This window comes from Macrobrachium rosenbergii, chromosome 12, assembly GCF_040412425.1.
Source record: "Macrobrachium rosenbergii isolate ZJJX-2024 chromosome 12, ASM4041242v1, whole genome shotgun sequence".
Lineage (NCBI taxonomy): Eukaryota > Metazoa > Arthropoda > Malacostraca > Decapoda > Palaemonidae > Macrobrachium > Macrobrachium rosenbergii.
Window position 1 is genome coordinate 13128973 of NC_089752.1, and position 18359 is coordinate 13147331.

The 18359-nt window shown below is 38.1% G+C and overlaps 1 protein-coding gene across 6 annotated transcripts; it reads left to right on the forward strand.

Moving 5' to 3' along the window:
* The first annotated feature begins 965 nt into the window (after positions 1–965).
* LOC136844393 (probable ATP-dependent RNA helicase DDX17) lies at positions 966–17493 on the forward strand. Of its 6 annotated transcripts, none has more exons than XM_067113519.1 (12): positions 966–1173; positions 5079–5303; positions 5421–5607; positions 5767–6006; positions 6692–6844; positions 6969–7141; positions 7678–7788; positions 8075–8136; positions 13898–13957; positions 15809–16045; positions 16216–16359; positions 17070–17493. In XM_067113519.1, the coding sequence occupies exons 1-12, from the start codon at positions 1151–1153 to the stop codon at positions 17075–17077; spliced, it is 1623 nt and encodes a 540-aa protein (XP_066969620.1). In that variant the 5' UTR covers positions 966–1150; the 3' UTR covers positions 17078–17493. The 6 variants fall into 6 exon arrangements, with proteins under 6 accessions (XP_066969620.1, XP_066969619.1, XP_066969618.1 ...); XM_067113518.1 differs by lacking the exon at positions 7678–7788 and adding an exon at positions 7308–7418 and having other exon boundaries at positions 996–1173; positions 5007–5303; XM_067113517.1 differs by having other exon boundaries at positions 998–1173; positions 5007–5303.
* The last annotated feature ends 866 nt before the right edge of the window (positions 17494–18359 follow it).

Consider the following 18359-nt stretch of genomic DNA (forward strand, 5'->3'; position numbering starts at 1 on the left):
GAGGTTAAGAATACTGGATTTTGATTCTGGATGGTCGCCAAAAAAGTGTGGTTATATAGATAGTACTAGAATGAAAGCGAAACTGTTGAAATTAAAATGAAACAGGACTGACTGTTCCAGCCTTGGCGTCCGAGGCACTATTAAGACATCATTCAAGTCCATAAAAAATAATGGACCTATATATCTGGAACATATCCTAAGATCGCTTCAAGAAGATATTAAAAACATTCGTCGTTAGTGACCGCTACGCCAGTAAAAACGTAACAATATGATGCTTACAGAATACAATAACATGTAATTGGCTTTTGAGATGTGGTGGTCCTGGAGAGCGTATTCTTGACAAAGCAGAACCGAGAATCGAGTGAACTAGTAACAATGATGAGTAAAACGCGTTCGTTCAGACAAATCTTGAAAAATATACATGATAACTCTGAGAGTTAAGACATTTTCTTCTAATGTTTCGTAATTTTAAAACATATATTTAATATACTATGATGACAATGGAGGAGAACAGACTTTTGCGGAAAGTTACCTACCATTCACCTAAAAAATGCCGCATACTTCGGACACTTCCTGTCACATTTTTGTCTGGGCTGCGTGAGCAGTCACCCATAAGCTTAACTATTTACGCTCATGTCTATTCTTTTGTAGGTAATGCCGAAGCTTTCTAATAAAGCTAATCATACACTTTTCCTAACCAAACTACTAAACTCTCTAATTATTAAACAAAATGTAGCAGCAAACAACGCAAGTAGTACCTCTGTTGTTTTGCGTATAGTCACTATAGTTGCTTATTCAATTTATTGTAAAATTTTGTGTTATTCTTGTAATTAAAATAGCCACAAAAACAACTTAATCATATTAATATAGTAATTTTTTATATGCACATCAATCCAAAAAGGCGGGACTCCCATGAAATAGGTGATGTAAAACGTTAAATAATATGAAAACTGGCACTTTTTCAGGACGTGGATATTGGCTGCGCCTGCTTCTCTACTTGGGAGCTCTTATACGTGGGACATCAGCGGTGAGGACGTACCGTCTGGTCCCGCTGTCAAAATTTTCTGCTTTCCCACGTCAAAAGCAGAAATAGCGTTTTCAAGATTATTTATAGTTAACGTGTATATATATAAACTAGAAAAGCTATAAAATGTCCTACAGAAACAGCAGACGGTAAGTATAATAGACTTTTTGTTCTTTGCAATCTGCCAATATGGCGTTGTAAAGGTCCACACTCATCGATTATTGTATTCTTTGTTAAGTCGTAGTGGCACAGTGCAACATAATAGAAATTTGATAGTGATGATGGTGGACTTCTCAAGTACGATGTATGTAGATTGTAAGTGTATTTTATGTCACGTAGTAGTGGATGTTCTTAGATATAGATTGTCTACAATTTGGTTCTATTTCGGTCGGTCTACTGCATTGTGTCCGCCATTTTGTGAACAACTTGGTTCAAGTATGTATGTATCCTTGATGTTTGGCGGAAGAGGTATATTTGATCTTTAACTGTCGTTCGCATTGAAAATCGTCGATTTTGGCTCACGCTAGGCGTACTATAGTTTGGTTAAGCTGTATGTTATTCTGGTGACATTGTTACATCATTAGAAAGTGCCTAGGCTTATGAATTTCGCCTGGCCCTAAATTACTAGGGGAAAAAAATCAGTTTTTAGTAGTAATATGTTTTGAAAGTACCGTAAGACGTACTTACGGACCTCCGGTATCAGTTTAGTATATTTACATTAGCAGAATCATTACGTAACATCTGTTAGCTGAAGAATTATCAGGGGCCAAATTTTACATGTAGAGAAAAGAGGCTACCTCGTACTTTTGCAAATCATATGACCACTGTTAGCTTATAATAACCTAATTTTTTTTTAACTACCGACCCAATAGGTTTCGACCTTATCTTGACTTTAGCTACGTGTTGGTTGCAGTCGTAGGCCTAAAATTTAGCCTTAAGTGGATATCCTCCCGATAGGCTAGGCTAGCCAACCATTGAACGGGTGCACGGTGACATTGTTTTAAATGTAAACTATATGAAATATATATAGCCAGCTTAACGAATCTGATCATAAGCAGTTATGGTGCCACGGGAGTCTTTGTATTGGCAGCAATCATAGTTTGAATTTAGATAATCTGAATCCGGGTGTCGTAGACGTGAGAAAAAGCCCTCATTTGCAAAGGCTGCTTTTAACTTGAATTGTTCACTAGCCTGGCCAACCTTCATGGGTTACGGTCATCCTAAATTGGCGAGGGGAAGAAATACTACGAAACACCCCCCCCCCCCGTCACTTCTTTTCCTTGTTGAATCGTGAAATTGCCAACGAATTTTACCCTCAGGGTGGTTTCTGGGTTTCTGTGGTGAGGAGCTTCATTGATGGGAATGCGGACGCTTTAGAAAGCCAAAACTGACTGGAATGGCCTTACAAATGAACTGGAACACTTGTTGAAGATTAATTTCACTAATATATGCAAATAAATGTATACAAACTTTCCATAACTGACGTAAATTTAGTATTTCCCCCTACGTATTTGTAGGAATATTTGATTTTCACTAAGTTGGCAGGTGCAGTCTGCACCCTATGGTAATGTCAGTTTGAATTTTGTACCCTGGTTACATTACAGTAGCTATAGGCTATCCCAGTTGTAATGGAAATAATTATACCTTTCCTTGAAGCATCAGTAATAGCAATTGAGAAGCATTTAGTGTTTGGAAGCAAACTTTCATTATATAATGATGGTATCAAGTTTTACCACGTTTCCACATCCTATATTGAAAGAATTTATAAGCACTTTTAAAAGGGTATAAAGCAGTCTAAATATCTTAACAGTGCCATAATGTCTTGGGTTTTCTGTAGCTACCACATAACCCGTGCTGGTAACACCATCGCTATAAATTTGCGCTTGCAAAATCCTGCTTGGGGGGCCTTGTAGGAAATGGTGACTGATGGTAAAATCAGTCACCCAATGGGCAGCACCCCATGAACAAATAAGGGTGAACTTTGACTGGAACCTTGACTGGGCTAGTGAGTAAGTTGGAAGGCAATGAAGACATTTAAATGGCTTAGAGCACTGCACCAGGTGTTAGTACTAAAGTTGATGAATGAACCTATGCATATTTTTTTTTCCTGTGCACAGTGTATAGAACTTCTAGTTTTAGAATTTCACAAGAGTTATTTTAGTACTTTTATTCAGTACCTGATGCTCTTCTGGATTCAGAAACTAGTTGGTAGACGTAAGAGTACAAGAAGGAAAATGCATATTGTTTAAAAGCACAAGCAGAAACTGCTGATTCAAAGTAAAATGGAAATCCTTTGCTTTAAATGAATTGTAAGCACCAAAAGCAATAAAAAAAAACTGATAGTGTAATAGTGAAAAAAGGTTTGTTCCTTGAAATAGAATGTTAGTTCATTAATCAAGGTTATTAGACATGTACATGTTTAATAAAGATGCTCTAATTAGTAGGTAGTACCCCAATAGTTCTAGAGTAGACAGGTCTGAAGGCAATAATGATGAGTGGTTATATATAGCCTAGCCAGTATATGGTAATTGAGGAGAAGCCATTTAATGTAAGAATGTGATAAAAGTTAAGTAACTATATCGTCCCAGAATAATTTTGTTGATAGATGGTCTAAAAGTAATATAAATTTAGGCCAGGTTATTCTGTATCCAAGGATATTCATTTGTGAGATTCTGAGTAACTCCCATCGTTGAAATCACATCGTTGGTCTCTAGGTAGGGTTGTAGTTATGTGCACAAACTATGAAGCCCCAGTTTCATGGTTGAATGAGATGAAAACTAAATGGACAGATTCTAAAATTGAGTTGATTTAGGAAGCAAGATTCAGGAAGCAAGTCATATAAGCAGTAGCACCTTGACCTCTAGATCACTTAGCACAGACGTATTGCAGAGTTTTGATTTGGTGTAGAATTTTACTAGCTCCCTGATTATCAACGTTGCAGGACCACTGTTAAGATTGCTTTTGTGGAATATTTAATCTTCCAGACCACCTGATTGTTGTTCATTGTAGAAATTATTGTACATGAGAAATAGTTACGGGAAAATAGTAGAATGTAAGCTGTTTACTTTTAATGTCCATTTTTCTGATCCATATTCTGGTAACCCGCCCCCCCCTCCTTCCCATTGCCAATGGAAAAATTTACTTTATGATTGAACACCCCCTTCCCAAGTTGAGTATTTGAGAACATTATTGTATACAGTATAATCGTAAAAATATAGTAAAGACAAAGTTCAAGTAGTGAATCTTTGTGCAAAAGAATATGGTTGCAAATTTTGTGCCTACAAGTATACAGCTGGGTGGTAATTTCTGTTTTGCTTCTGGAAACTTGTTTTGGAATGGAAAAATTTGTGGTATGATCAGAATTTAAAGGTAGATACACCCATGTGGCAGTGTGGCTTTCCAGTTATGAACAATGTAAGTTGTACTGTAATGTAAGTTTGGAACTTTTCTGATTACTGCTACATTACATTCAGTGATTAATTACAGCACAGTACTGACAAAAAAAGATTCATGTACCCTTCTAAATGTTTCGTAAATTTAGATAATGAGTTTTTCTTGGATGAATAATTAACCAATTAATATCCCTTGATTCCTAAGTTGTAAATTTTACCCAGCCTGTCACATTTATTCTACATGCTGTGCAGTACCTTTTCTTCTCGTTTGTACTGTAGTGAATGATGAATAGATGGGAGCTAGTGGAGTTCAGAGTTGACAAGTGGTTAAAAGTCATAGATGCACAGATAGGGAGTAAGGATTCATTTAGTTAAATTTATTTCTGTGTAGCCAGTTTTTGTTATTGTGGAATCATATATATTTCGGTCTCATGGGACCATGTTATTTAGTGTTTAGAAATTGAAGTAGCGTATAACGGAGTAAGGTGCACCTTTTAAGACAATCCAGTCGGGTCTTGCGTATTGTTACCTCTTAACGTTTTTCTTTCAGGTTAGCCTTTAATTGGTTAATCCTAAGGTACATTTTTTAGGTCTCGCTCCCGTTCTCGTTCCCGCGACCGTGACCGTGATCGTGATCGTGATCGGGATCGTCGTCGTGACAGGGATGATGGGTGGAGCGGTGCGCGAAGTGGTGGTGGTGGAGGCGCTGGCGGATATGGAGGAGGAGGGTATGGAGGTGGTCGACCGTCCTTGAAGGGAAGGCAGCCAGGTGAGCGTTTGCGGAAGCCGAAGTGGGACCTATCCAGACTAGCCCCTTTCGAGAAGAACTTCTACCAGCCAACACCACAAGTCCTAAACAGATCACCGTATGAAGTAGAACAGTATAGGTAAGATGCGTTAAAGGACACTACACAGTGCAGTATCTTGAATCATAGCTGCAGTTTGTATCTGGTCTTCTAATTGACCTTAGTTAACTGATTTTAACTGTTTACTTGGAATTTCAGGAATGAGAAAGAAATCACATTAAGAGGAAAAAATATCCCAAATCCAATTCAGTACTTCACAGACTACAACTTCCCAGATTATGTTATGGCAGAAATTCGTAGACAAGGGTATGAAATTCCGACTCCAATTCAGGCACAAGGGTGGCCCATTTCTCTTCAGGGAAGAGATTTTGTGGGTATTGCACAGGTAGGGCTATTACTAAATCTGTACCGTTGTTGTATTTCAGCTGTGATCCAGATTTTGTTTTAAATGGCCTAGTTGTGACACTATTTTTATTAAATGTTCTAGTTGTGATTGTATAGAACTGATTTACAGGTATAAATTGATTTTTGTCAAATTTTTCAGACTGGCTCAGGGAAAACTTTAGGTTATATCCTACCAGCAATTGTACATATAAATCACCAACCATACTTGGAGCGAGGAGATGGCCCCATCGCACTTGTTCTAGCGCCAACCAGAGAACTTGCCCAACAAATTTTAACAGTTTCACAGGATTTTGGAGCGTCCTCTAAGATCCGTTCTACATGTGTATTTGGAGGTGCACCGAAGGGACCACAAATTCGTGACTTGGAGAGAGGAGTTGAGGTAAAGCCTTGGATATGATAAATTTTTGGGAGGGTCTTGACTGTTTGAAGTAGTCATTGTGAAGTAATAATTGCCACCTTGTACCATTGTTGACTTCAGTTGTACCATTGTTAAAATTTAGAAGCATGATAGAAATAACTGCATTGTTCATGATAGGATGAACTGTACTGCAGTATTACGAAGGATGCCATGTTAAGATAGCCTGCATCTTTCACCTTCAAAAAGTAAAGCTCTCCCAGAAGGTTATATTGGAGGAGGCGTTTGATTTAAGTTAGGATGCCTTTGCTGTCTGTCATTGGTGCCTTGCTACATGTCCTTGGTGTCTTTAGCGTCTTTACCTCTTTGGAACCTCCCTTCACAATATTAAGTGGGTCAGAGCACAATAAACCCCAAAAACCTTCCTTGAACATTGACCTCACAGCTGGTTGGTCAGGTGATTTAAATCAGGATTACCTTGGGGAAAGAATGCAATGCTCTAAATAATATAATGTAATATACTGGTAGTAAATGAACTCATTTTTCTAAATGTGCAAGAAAAGCATGCCCAAAATTTTTTCAGAACACTTGACGAAAGTGGATATTTCATTGCTATACTATACAAAATTACAGGATGTCCATGCACACTAGGATATAAATTGGGTAGTATGATTAAAATTTATTTTTTACTACCTTTTTTTTTTTCCAGATCTGTATAGCCACACCTGGAAGACTTATAGATTTCTTAGAGGCCAATAAAACAAATCTTCGACGATGCACCTACCTAGTTTTAGATGAGGCGGATCGTATGCTCGACATGGGTTTTGAGCCTCAAATAAGAAAAATAGTAGATCAGATCAGAGTAAGTTTAAGTGTTATCAGTTTTTATTTGAAGACTGTCATATAATGGTATTGTTGATAAGCAATGGTGTAACTTGTGTTTAAAGGTTAGTGATTGGGAAGAGTTAATATGATTCTATTTTTAGCCGGACAGACAAACATTGATGTGGTCTGCTACGTGGCCCAAGGAAGTTCGGAATCTTGCTGAAGATTTTCTTAAAGATTATATTCAGCTCAACGTTGGCTCTCTATCGTTAAGTGCAAATCACAACATTCTACAGATCGTTGATGTTTGTCAAGAAATTGAAAAAGATACAAAGTAAGTATTTACCGTTTGTATTTGTTTTAAGCCGAATTGTAAATATGAAGTATGTAGGTTAGTCTTAAGATTTTTAAAGTTTTTCTAGTTGAACACCAAATTTTATTCTACAGAAAAATAGTGTTAAATTTTATACATAGTCTTTATGGTGTACCTTGTCCCTTAGACTCCGGCAGCTCCTTGAGGAAATCATGGCAGAAAAGGAAAGCAAGATCATCGTGTTTGCTGAAACAAAAAGAAAGGTGGACGATTTGACCAGGCGAATGAGACGTGAAGGGTAAAGAAAATGCACTTGTCTGATAGATCCTAAGGATCCGGGTGACATTCTTCTACCTGAAGCTACCTCAGGCCTTTGGGACACATAGTAGACTTTGTCAATTTGGTTGCTGGCTAACCTTATCACCAAAGTTTTAACTAATTATTTTTTCTAGAATTAAATAAAGATGGAGGAGGAAGAGGCAATCCAAAATGCACAAAGTCTGCAATGCCTGCTTGTTACATTCTCCTTTACATCCCCCTTTCCCTATTTCCTGTAGGCTGCGCCAGTTGCTCAATGAGATGGCGCAGGAGAAGGCTTACAAGACTATAATCTTTATCGAGACGAAGAGGAAGGTGGAGGAGGTTACTCGTGGGTTGAGGAGTACTGGGTAAGATAAAAAGAGATGGGCATTGCATGTCTTCAACATGCACTATGCCCTAGGCCAGTTTATTCACCTGACCCGGAGAGTAAATGTTTGTATGGAGTTTAAAATGTTCTAGTCACCCCACAACAGTTTTTTAAGAGGTTTTTGAATATCTGTAGCAAGTTTTGTCCCTTCGGTCTGCAAAATGTAGCATATAGTGCTTAGCAACTGTATAATAGTGATGAAATAATTGGGAAAGTTAGCATTAGTCAAGTACATAAAGCATTCATTTGTTTTTGTATTTATACAGGTGGCCAGCCATGTGTATCCATGGTGACAAATCACAGCAAGAGAGGGATTGGGTGTTGAGTGGTACGTATAGTTTTGATTGTCTATGTTTGGAAGTGAAGTGTGCTGGGTTCAACAATCTTTTTTTATATATAAATTTTATTTTTATAATGTACTGGGTTTTGTGCTGTAGAAACTTATTTTCCTTAAGATTGCAAGTAGTAAATGTTTTTTATATGCTAGATAACTGGCACTTCATATGTGCTCTACTCTTCGCTAACTTGGCCTAAGATATAGGTACAAGAATGAGTAATTGCTTCCCCTTTTAAAACATTGCAACCTATGCTCCTGTAACTTGACATATGACTTGAATACATCACAGTTGTTTGTTGTAGCTGGCTATTGTAGTAAAAGTTCTCTGGAACACACACACCTGTCTAAACGGCCTTTTTTACAGGTATTTGCACCTTTGAACCTTCAGCTTGTTAATTATTTGCTAGGTTGAGCTGTCTTGAATTTAACTTTTATTTCAGTGGTGAAAATGATTGCTATGTACATTTGGTATCTTGATTGATATAGTAACTGATGCACTAGCAATTTTTCAGAAGAAAAAGATGCTGGTTGCACCATTAAATTGTCAATTGAAGGAAAGAAATTAATCGTTGCTTAGCTAAACATTCCCATAATGTTAAAATAGCTGTTCAATGTTTGTCAATGTAGTGGTTGTAATTTGAGCCTTTTCAACATGAATACTTTTATTGAGGGTGCATAATAGTGAAAGTTTAGTTCAAATGGAAAATGCTGATTTTTGCCTAACAGCATTGAATCTGTGCTGTATAGTAAGTTCCAAAAGTGAAGCTACAAATTTCAGAGGATTCTTGCCTCAATTACTAACTAGCAACTACAAGATGCAGCTGAAAATCCTTTTTTTTTCTACATTGGAAAGCTCTATCAACTAAAAGCTAACATATGATGCACAAATATCAAATCTATGATATTTATAACAATCACAAGAAAAAATTACTGTAATAGTAATTATTTCAAAGTATTGTGATTACTTCAAACTAGAAACGAAACAATTTGAAATGTTCGTTAACACAGGATTACCAGCATTACCTTTGTATATTTCGAGCAATGTGGAAACAAATATTTAATATCATAGTGTATTGTCAATTATTTTAGCGAAGATGCATAAAACCATGCAAGCATCAATAGAATCTAAAGGGAAAATCTCCGTAACATTAAACATAATCAACCATGAATGCACCTAGATTCAACAGAGAAGTTGGGTGTGCTTGGTAGTTCTGATTATAGCTTCTAGGGCCCGACCATTCAGACTACTTCAGCTTTGGCTTCGGTTTCGACCCACGACACAAACTTAACATTATCTACCCAACCTATGAATCACCAGCCACGTCCTACTAGGGTTGGGCGGGGTAAATCAGTTCCCTCCATTATGTTTGCAATAACTAGCAGAAAGTAACCAATATTGAAAGGGTAAACTTGATTGCAAACAGGTTTCCCATTCCAGATACAGAACAGTTACAAATACAGAGGGCTTCTCCAGATAGTCAAAGTGTTCCCAAATCATTCAAGTCTAAGATCCACCAAGGTTGACTGAAAACAACTGAAACTTCATCTGACTTCCTCACTTCCTCTACCTTGGCTTAGGCCTAGACTTCACTTCCCCAGACTTGACTTAGGTCTAGACTTCCTCACTTTCCCTGCCTTGGCTTAGACCTAGACTTCATTTCCCCTGACTTGCCTTAACCCTAGACTTCCTCACTACCCCTGACTTGACTTAGACCTAGACTTCCTCACTTTCCTGACTTGACTTAGGCCTAGACTTCATTTCCCCTGACTTCATAATGAAACCTAAATGGAAAATGTTTACAACCATCTAGATATCCAAACAACTCAATTTATTAAATAAGCTGAAAAATATATTTCCTTGATTACTGAAATAGGCCTAACCATGTAGCCAATGCTAAATGTGCATGACTGGATTTTTTTTTTTTTTTTTTTTTTTTTTTTTTTTCAAGCAACTTGTCTTATTTATATTTCAAACAGATGCTGAACTTTTGCTTTATCAAATTATTTTTTTTTTTTTTTTTTCCACAGCAACTTGTCTTATTTATATTTCAATCAGATGCTGAACTTCTTTGCTTTATCAAAAGAAATCATAATAACTTTTGATATGATGCTTTAAAAGAAAGTTAATTTACAAATCACATTAGGCCAATGCTTATGCACTCTGTTCCTGCTGCTATACAATGGTGAACATTCAATATCACATGTGGAGAGCCGCAGATGTTTCTACGCGGAAAAAGGGGGTGGGGGCCTGGGTTAAGGAACTATTTTTCAACTCAATTATTAAACTAGTATTGACCATTCACTGGGAAATACCTTCTGTGGTTCTACAGTTAATCACTAATACTTATTATCAGATAAAGAGGATGACAGTAATTGGAATAAAATTACTAACTGGAACCCCACGAGTTTCTAAAGAAGTACGATCAATTTTGAAATTTGTAGCTTCACTTTTGGAACTTACTGTACCACGTTTTCGGTCCACAACTTTTTAGTCAGTTTGCCTCATCTACCTCCATCCTGTTGTTATATTCCTCTGTGCACTAACTATGCAAACTGCTCTTTTTGAGTGGGGTTTTGGGGGTTTGCCTTTGCAATTGCTTCATTCACCAGTACATTGGTTTTTCAAGCTAGCCGTGCATTTCCTGTTTTTTATTTCAAATCCGTATATTTCCACATACAAGACGACCTGTAAATCTTGAAATTCACCTCTCAAAAATTGGTGTTTGTTTTATACAACCACTCTAAAAATCAAACCTTGAATTCTGAGTAATCTATATTGGTAGACTAGCTTCAGCTGTGGTGCAGTAACCACCAACGTACATGAAAAGATTCACATGAAAATAAACATAAAGATAATAAAACCAATTTTACCCTAAAGTATATTATGGGCTTATCTTCATAATAACCTGTTCGAGGAATAATGCCATATCAATGAAACTTGTATCAATGCAAGCCCAGCAAAGGAAATGTAAATGCCGAATTATGGTTGCATTATTTTAGGTGTTGTTTTTGTGTTTTAAAAGTAACCTTGGGTTTAAAATTTTGACCATCAGCCATGCAGGATAATACCACCGTCTTGTTACCCAGCATGTCAAAGTTGGAGTCATCCACATTTATATTTGACAATGGGAACAGATGCCTTTTCCTCGGCTGAATGACGAACTGGTGAAAACTGGTTCCTTTTGTGATTGAGATTTCTTGTCAATATTTTGGGGGATTTTTGTCATTACTAGATTTTTATGTTCATAAGACTATTACACAACCAACCATTGCTTTAAGGTCTTTACTTTCTTCGTTTGACGTAGCCCCATTTAGGACATATTTTATTTCTGGTTACAATGTAGCCGTCGTGTGTATGCTAGACTACCCATTCTGCAGTGTCGTTTTTTTCAACTTCGGCAGCTTCCACTTTTCATTGCACATTTTCGTTTAGGCAATTAAATTATCCTCGTTCTTTCTCAGCTCTCGTATCTTCATCTGCCACATCGAATGTTGTAACAGCAGCACAGTTGTTCAGATTCTTGGCTACTTCGGTAAACTTTCAATTTGAAACTATCCTCATATTTTCTCTCGGTGGTGGTTCCTAGATTGATATTGGCACACAGTAAGTTAGTAAGAAATCTTAACTGACTTGGACAGTTTGTGATTGTTGAAGTATAGGTAAACGGCCAATAATAAGCCAGGCAGTGTTAACCAACTAGGACAGTTTATGATTGTTGAAGTATAGGTAAATGGGCAATAAAACACTGGGCTGTTGTTGGAACAATTCAGTCATATGTACAATAACTATTGTACATTATCATATTGCTGTTAGGGGTACTTTGTGATTGGCGATGACAAGTAAGCAAAACAGTGGTTTCCCTTTTAGGAGACGTGTAGGAAAAACATGATATACGTAGAATCTGCTATTTTGATTATTTTTTATTTTTAATTTCTAAGTTTACAGTAAGTAAAACAGCATTTGTAATAATATCTTTACCTAACCAGTATTTCATAAGATACCTGTTGTGAAAGCTGACGTATACAGAGATGGTTTTTTGTACTGTAGCAGTTGTCTTAAGCTACCGATATGTGATAAATTCATGAAAATTACCATAATTTTTTACCTCACCTTATCTAAAGGTCATCTTACATGGAAATATATGGTATTTATGGGAAAAAACGGGTAAAAAAAAGACAAAAATTGAGAGAACTTCTTGAAACTGTCAGGTAGAATACTCATTATCATAAATGCTTACCATCAACTTCTCCCTTTATTATGTTGGAAGGGAAACTGGTGGTTCTGTCCTGCCCTCCCGATGTCTGAACACACCCATGAAGTCTAAGATCTGTCCGCTATCTCTTTCCTGACCAACTATTTGTCATACCTTCAACATTTCCTGTTTGGATATATCCAACAAATGTATATTCATCAAAAACAAACAATGGTCCCTGTTATTTTAGAATGTTAACCTGTCTACTTTAGTTAATTAGAAATTGTTATAGTGGTATTGATTGAAATCTCCCACTGACAGGGGAGTGTTATAAGACAAAACATTAATAATCGAATGTGGTTTTCTAGCTGATGTTATACACTTCGCAAGGCTGTAGACTATCACAGTAAAACTTGGAAAAATCTTTAAAAGTAACCTTTTTCAGCAGATGGGTATTTTATTCTTGAAATTTATTCACTACTTGGCTTGCCAGATAAGCTGCGATGATGGATTGTGCAGGGCTTTTTCTTAGTAGAAGGTTTAGAAATACATCAGCAGCCCAAATCTGCAGGTGTTAATGCTATAAGTAGAAAATTATTATAAGGTGTTTCATGGTAACACAAGGTTTTGTAGTGGCCAGTGGTTTATATTCTTTCCAGATTTTCAAACTACTTAGTTTCATAGCTTCTCATTTTCTCATTTGGCACTACATAGACTAGTTGACATTTTTTATCCTTCCCCCGTTTCCTTTCCAGTACAGTACTCGAGATTCAATGCAATGTTCTTTTTTTGAGAGCTTGTGTTTTCTGTTTTGAGAGCTTGTGTTTGCTTTTCTGAGAGCTTGTGTTTTCTTTCAAATGTAAAAATTTTCAGGCAGGACGTGGAAGTTGAACTGGGTGTGTTGAATGATTATTAATCTCATTCTTTAGTCTTGAGTCCATCCTCCTATCTGTCTATTGTGATGGTTTTGGGCTGGCCAGCCCTCCCCCTGCCCCTTCAATAACCATTGCTTGCATCCTCCTTGTGACGCCTTGGACACCCTCATTTCCCCTGCACACTGATAACTGCCTACTATCTGCTTTTGTTGAATAATGTTTTGAGTTCTAGTGTCAGGTCTCATAACCATACCTTTCTTCTGTAAAATGCAAGTAGCCTTTGAATTAATTGGATCCATTATTTCAGATGGCATTTGAATAAATTTGTGAATTGTTGAATTTCATGTTTTTATACAAAAATTGTAATTAAGAGAAACTGGACATTTTAAAAAAAAAATTTCGAACTTGTGCTAATGTAGGAATGGGAGTTGTGATTTCCATTGTTAAACAGTAATGCAACCAACCATTTTTTGTGGTAATGCCAAACCAAATTCAGATCATGGAAACTTGACCTGCTGTGTTCTTTACCGCTGGTTAAAAGTGTTCTGTAAATAATTTTGGAAGACAGCTTAGGGGAAAGAGTGAAAGGGAACCAACTGGGAAAGTATAATGGTTAATCTCATCCATAGCTGCATTGTTGTCGAGAAGTGAGTATTTTTATAGCAATGTTTTTGCCTTTTTCAGAGTTTCGGTCGGGGAGAGCGCCCATATTAGTCGCCACAGATGTTGCTGCTCGTGGTCTAGGTAAGTTTGAGGATTTCATTGGGGTTGATGGGCTTCATACTGAGAAAAGATAGGGATGGGCGTGAAATATATATATTAATAGTGGTCGGGTTTAATAATTGGATAAGGGTGGGATTTCTAAATATTTTGGGGCTGGTAACAAGGTAAAAAGTCCAGACTGTACATTTGGTGGTTTCATATAGTGGGAAAAGCCTGTGTATTGATGTCAATGACGAACAGGTGAGCAACGAAGTCTTGAATATGATAGCCGTTTGCACCTGTATTGTTATTTGTTAGAAGGGCTCCACACCTGTGGTTGTGAAGTAAACTTCTGGAGGCTCTGGAGTACTTTTCAGTCTGGTGATGATGCAGGTGTAAACGTGCATCATTGTCCAGACTTGTTCAATGACACCTCTTTTTCAACATCATAACACTTGGCCTTAATTTTGTACTAAATGTAACTGGAATTAGATATATTTACATTTTTTTTTATAGTAAATTGGCCATATTCAGGTATTCTCTAAGGCAGAGCGGTTTTCTTTACACATTTGTATTTAACATAATCCTCTTGAATGTAATGTGACTTGAAGTTATAGTAAAACCTCAGTTTTAAGTTGCTGTGTAGGAGGATGTGGTCTGTCTTGGTAGACATATCAAAATGTGGGTGATTTAGTACTTTTAACATTAGGTGTATTTGTAAGTTAACTGTAATAAAGGCTGTCTCAATCTTGCTTATTGAAGTGCATTACAATAATTTTTTATATTCCTATTACTAAAAGCCTCTTTTAGATGTTTATTACCTCCAGAGGTTAATGAAGCAGTTCCCTCGCATGGAGCCACTTTTAATTCAGTCTGGTCTTCTTTTTTTTGCAGAGGCACTCAAAACGAGATAATGCACGGAGGATGTTTCGTTGCATTAGGCTCTGGTGCCTCTGAGAGTCGTCGTGTGTCACTGAGCACGATATGCGCGTAGGTGCCAAGTGTCCATTGGTGCCCGACAGGTGGTCATGTAGTCGTGGCTCTCTGGTGGCAGAGGTCAATGAAGACCAGTGAAGCGGCCGCCTGCAGCCTGTGTTGGTCGCTCGACCCACTCCGGTCTGCAGCAGTCCGCCCTGGTCTCGCCTGGCCTACCCACCCTGGACCTATCAAATTCATTCGCTACTGTAAACATCGTGACAAGCCACAAGCCCCGACCTGTGGTAGCAAGGTTTATGAAGGCCATACGTAGTGCTGGCCCAAAGTACAGGGCCTTCAGCCCTGATAGTGGATGTCTAATTTGGGTCCACCCCGGCCCCCACTTGCCGCTGCCTCTCCCGCACTGCCACATGTGGAACGTAGGTATCTTCGCGGGAAGCAGTGGTTGCTGGGGGCATGTGGGGTGCATGCTCGCGGTAATTTTTTAGGTTATAGTAATGTTTCATCTCGATAAAAATTATTAGTCATTTGATTTTAAAAGTTCATTTATGCATTTATAACTTTTGAGTGTGCACCCATAAGGGCTCGAACGTATCCAGCCACAGGTGGATGTGGAAGAGGCTTGTTTAACGATGGAAGTGTGCGAGCCGCGGTCTTTAACTGTGCTAGATATGAGTAGGATGTGGGTCATTTCATTTGAACTATTTTCATCTTAGTTTTGCATGCCCCTTTTTTGCTAACTTTGCTATGTATGCTCAAATATTTGTAAATATATATTTTCTTTCCCATTTTTATTTTTGATGTGAAGTGACCCAAGAAACTGCCAAGTTTTTGAATAGCTTAAAATCAGTTTTGAAAAAATGAAATAAATTTTTGTCGTAATTAGGAGGCTTCAAACTTGGTAGTTTGCAAAGAAAGTTGCATGGTCATATGTATAATATTGCTCTTATTGTGTAGATGTGGATGATGTGAAGTTCGTGATCAACTACGACTACCCATCATGTTCAGAGGATTATGTTCACCGAATCGGTCGAACTGGGAGGTCTGACAAGACCGGAACAGCGTATACTTTCTTCACTGCAGACAATTGCAAACAAGCTAAAGATCTGATAGATGTGTTAAAGGAAGCAAACCAGGTTGTTAACCCAAGACTGTTCGAAATCATGGAAATGTCTCGCCATGGTGGTGGCAAAGGTAAAGTTTGGTATATAAACTAGTATGGTGGTGGCAGAGGTAAAAGTTTTCTCATTCTTTGGAATATTTGTGGCATATTGGTTTGGAATTTTTAAATTATTGTGCATAGTCTTTCATATCATGCTTTGTAATGTAACTTCACATTTAATGGGCCCTTGACGTTTTATCAGGTCGAACTCGCTGGAGGGGCCGTGATGATGACAGAAGGGGAGGTTATGGCCGCGACCGTGACCGCGACCGCGATCGTGACCGTGACCGTGACCGCGGTCGTATGGGTGGTGGAAGGAATGGCTACACCAATGGAAATGGTTATGGTACGTCTCACCAGAGGGCTGGAGGATTTAACCAGTATGGAAGCGGAGGCAAAAGCAATTATATGCCTAATGGTGTGGGTGAGAGCCGAAGCCGATATGGCGGTCCTCCTCCTCTAATGGGTACTGGTCCTGCCAAAGGAAGTATGAGCCAATCAGGTGCCTCAGGCCAGATGAATGGCCCCCAGCGTCCAGCCGTCCAGAATCAGGGAAACAACATGGCATTGATGAACCAAGCCGCCTCCATGGGTGGTACAGTTAATGGTGGCCTCGGCATGATGGGGGCCATGCCTGGTGCACTTTCCTGGCCGCGGCAGTAACCCCGCGGCTTCCCTAGTCAAGCTCCTGCCTCCTGCTCTCCAGCTGGGGCCTTGCCAAGTGGCCGCCTCAACTGTTGCTTCGGCGACTTCATCACCGTAACAAGTGTCAACTGATCCTCTCGGTCTTTGTAACTTAAACTGATGATGGGGCCTCACTTGGCAAGGTTTCTCGTCATAGGTGTATTTAATATAGTTTTTTTTTCTTTATCTTTTGTATTTTGCACAGAATTGGAGTTTCCCATTCCAACATGCTGATGTAGTCTGTAAATGTGAATTTTTTTAATTTTTTTTTTTTTAAGAGCATGGCATGTTTGGCAAGTGAGGTGTTCTATTCAGTAGTTACCAATACAGTAGTTAGAGTTTACCATTGACGCTGTTGGTATCTTATTACAGCTTACTGAAGGATGGGCCTGAGGTGAACGCAAACTTCTGCACCATCTCCCTTTCTAGGAGTTAGAGAAGTTGCGCACGAATACCACTGGTAGTCAAGGGTAGGGAAAGTTCAAGTCAAGTCACCCCATCATAACAATCCATCTTCGCCATTCCTCCTTATCGACAAGACTGCTGTCCGCTTAGCCAACGACGTCACTGTTAGTAAACCTCACTGTCCAAAAGCCAGTTGAGTTTGAATATCAGCATGTCGTTGAGTAAAAGATCTTTAGTTTTCCTTTTTAACCAAAAATTCCATTGTAAGTTAGGAAATTTTTTCCTATTTTCTTTAAATGTTTAGAGGATATTATTTTTTTGATTCTAAAGAAACTATATGTATGGACCAAGAAAATACTTTGTAAACCCTGATTAAACAAAGTTTGAAATACTAGTTGTGTGATTTCTGAAGCAGACCCTTTTCAAGGTATGACTTCCTGGATTAAGTTGGACAGCTATCTGAAGCACAAATTCTGACCCAATTCATTCATTCTGTAATTTATTAAAAATGATTCATTCATACCAGCAGCTGCCGAAAGTTAGTTTCCAAAAATATTTGTATGGCCGAATGCTGATTGAACGGTTGTATGACGTGATGCAAAGAAATATACGGAAGAGTTCAGGAACAAGAGTAAGGTAAACTAAATGAAAATTTTGCACTGCTGATTTTTCCATACCACCTAAGACATTTTGTAACTAGTGAAAGCATCAACTTGAAAGTATGTAACAATTTGCAAAGTGGCTTGAAGTTTTTTTCTCAACTTGAAAGTTAACAATTTGCAAAATGGCTTGACAGTTTAGCTAAGCCAAGAGTTGAATTTCATGTTTTGAGAGCATGCAGCTTCCAATTGTGAGACTGCAAACTGTTTGGTTCCTGAAAGGTGATGGTCATTGCAGTATAGGGCATTCTACCTTCCAATTCTTAGAAGGGGAAAAGTAGGAGCAGCAACACAATGGAACACTGCCATGTTTTATAGAGCCATTTGGTAAATGACCAAAACATTTGCATGCTGGATAAGTGTTGCACTCCTTAATCCCAAAGATGTACCAAGATATAGGTGCTGTATAACTAGTCTGTGGATTTTCAACTGTGATTTCAATAGGTTACCAGTTTAAAAATCATTCAAGTCTGGATGAAAACTTGAGTGTTGTAACTTGCACATAGTTTTTTGTACCTGTGGAAATACAAACCATTACCTTTTTTATAAGAGGGTCCTTCAGCATGATATGGAACAGCTGCTGTAGCTTGTAAGGCTT

Excerpts from the sequence above, each read along its gene's own strand:
- LOC136844393 (XM_067113515.1), top strand. The coding sequence starts at position 1,151 with ATGTCCTACAGAAACAGCAGACG. Across the intron at positions 8,137-13,897 it reads GAGGGATTGGGTGTTGAGTG|AGTTTCGGTCGGGGAGAGCG; the intron begins GTACGTATAGTT and ends TGCCTTTTTCAG. Across the intron at positions 16,046-16,215 it reads TCGCCATGGTGGTGGCAAAG|GTCGAACTCGCTGGAGGGGC; the intron begins GTAAAGTTTGGT and ends ACGTTTTATCAG.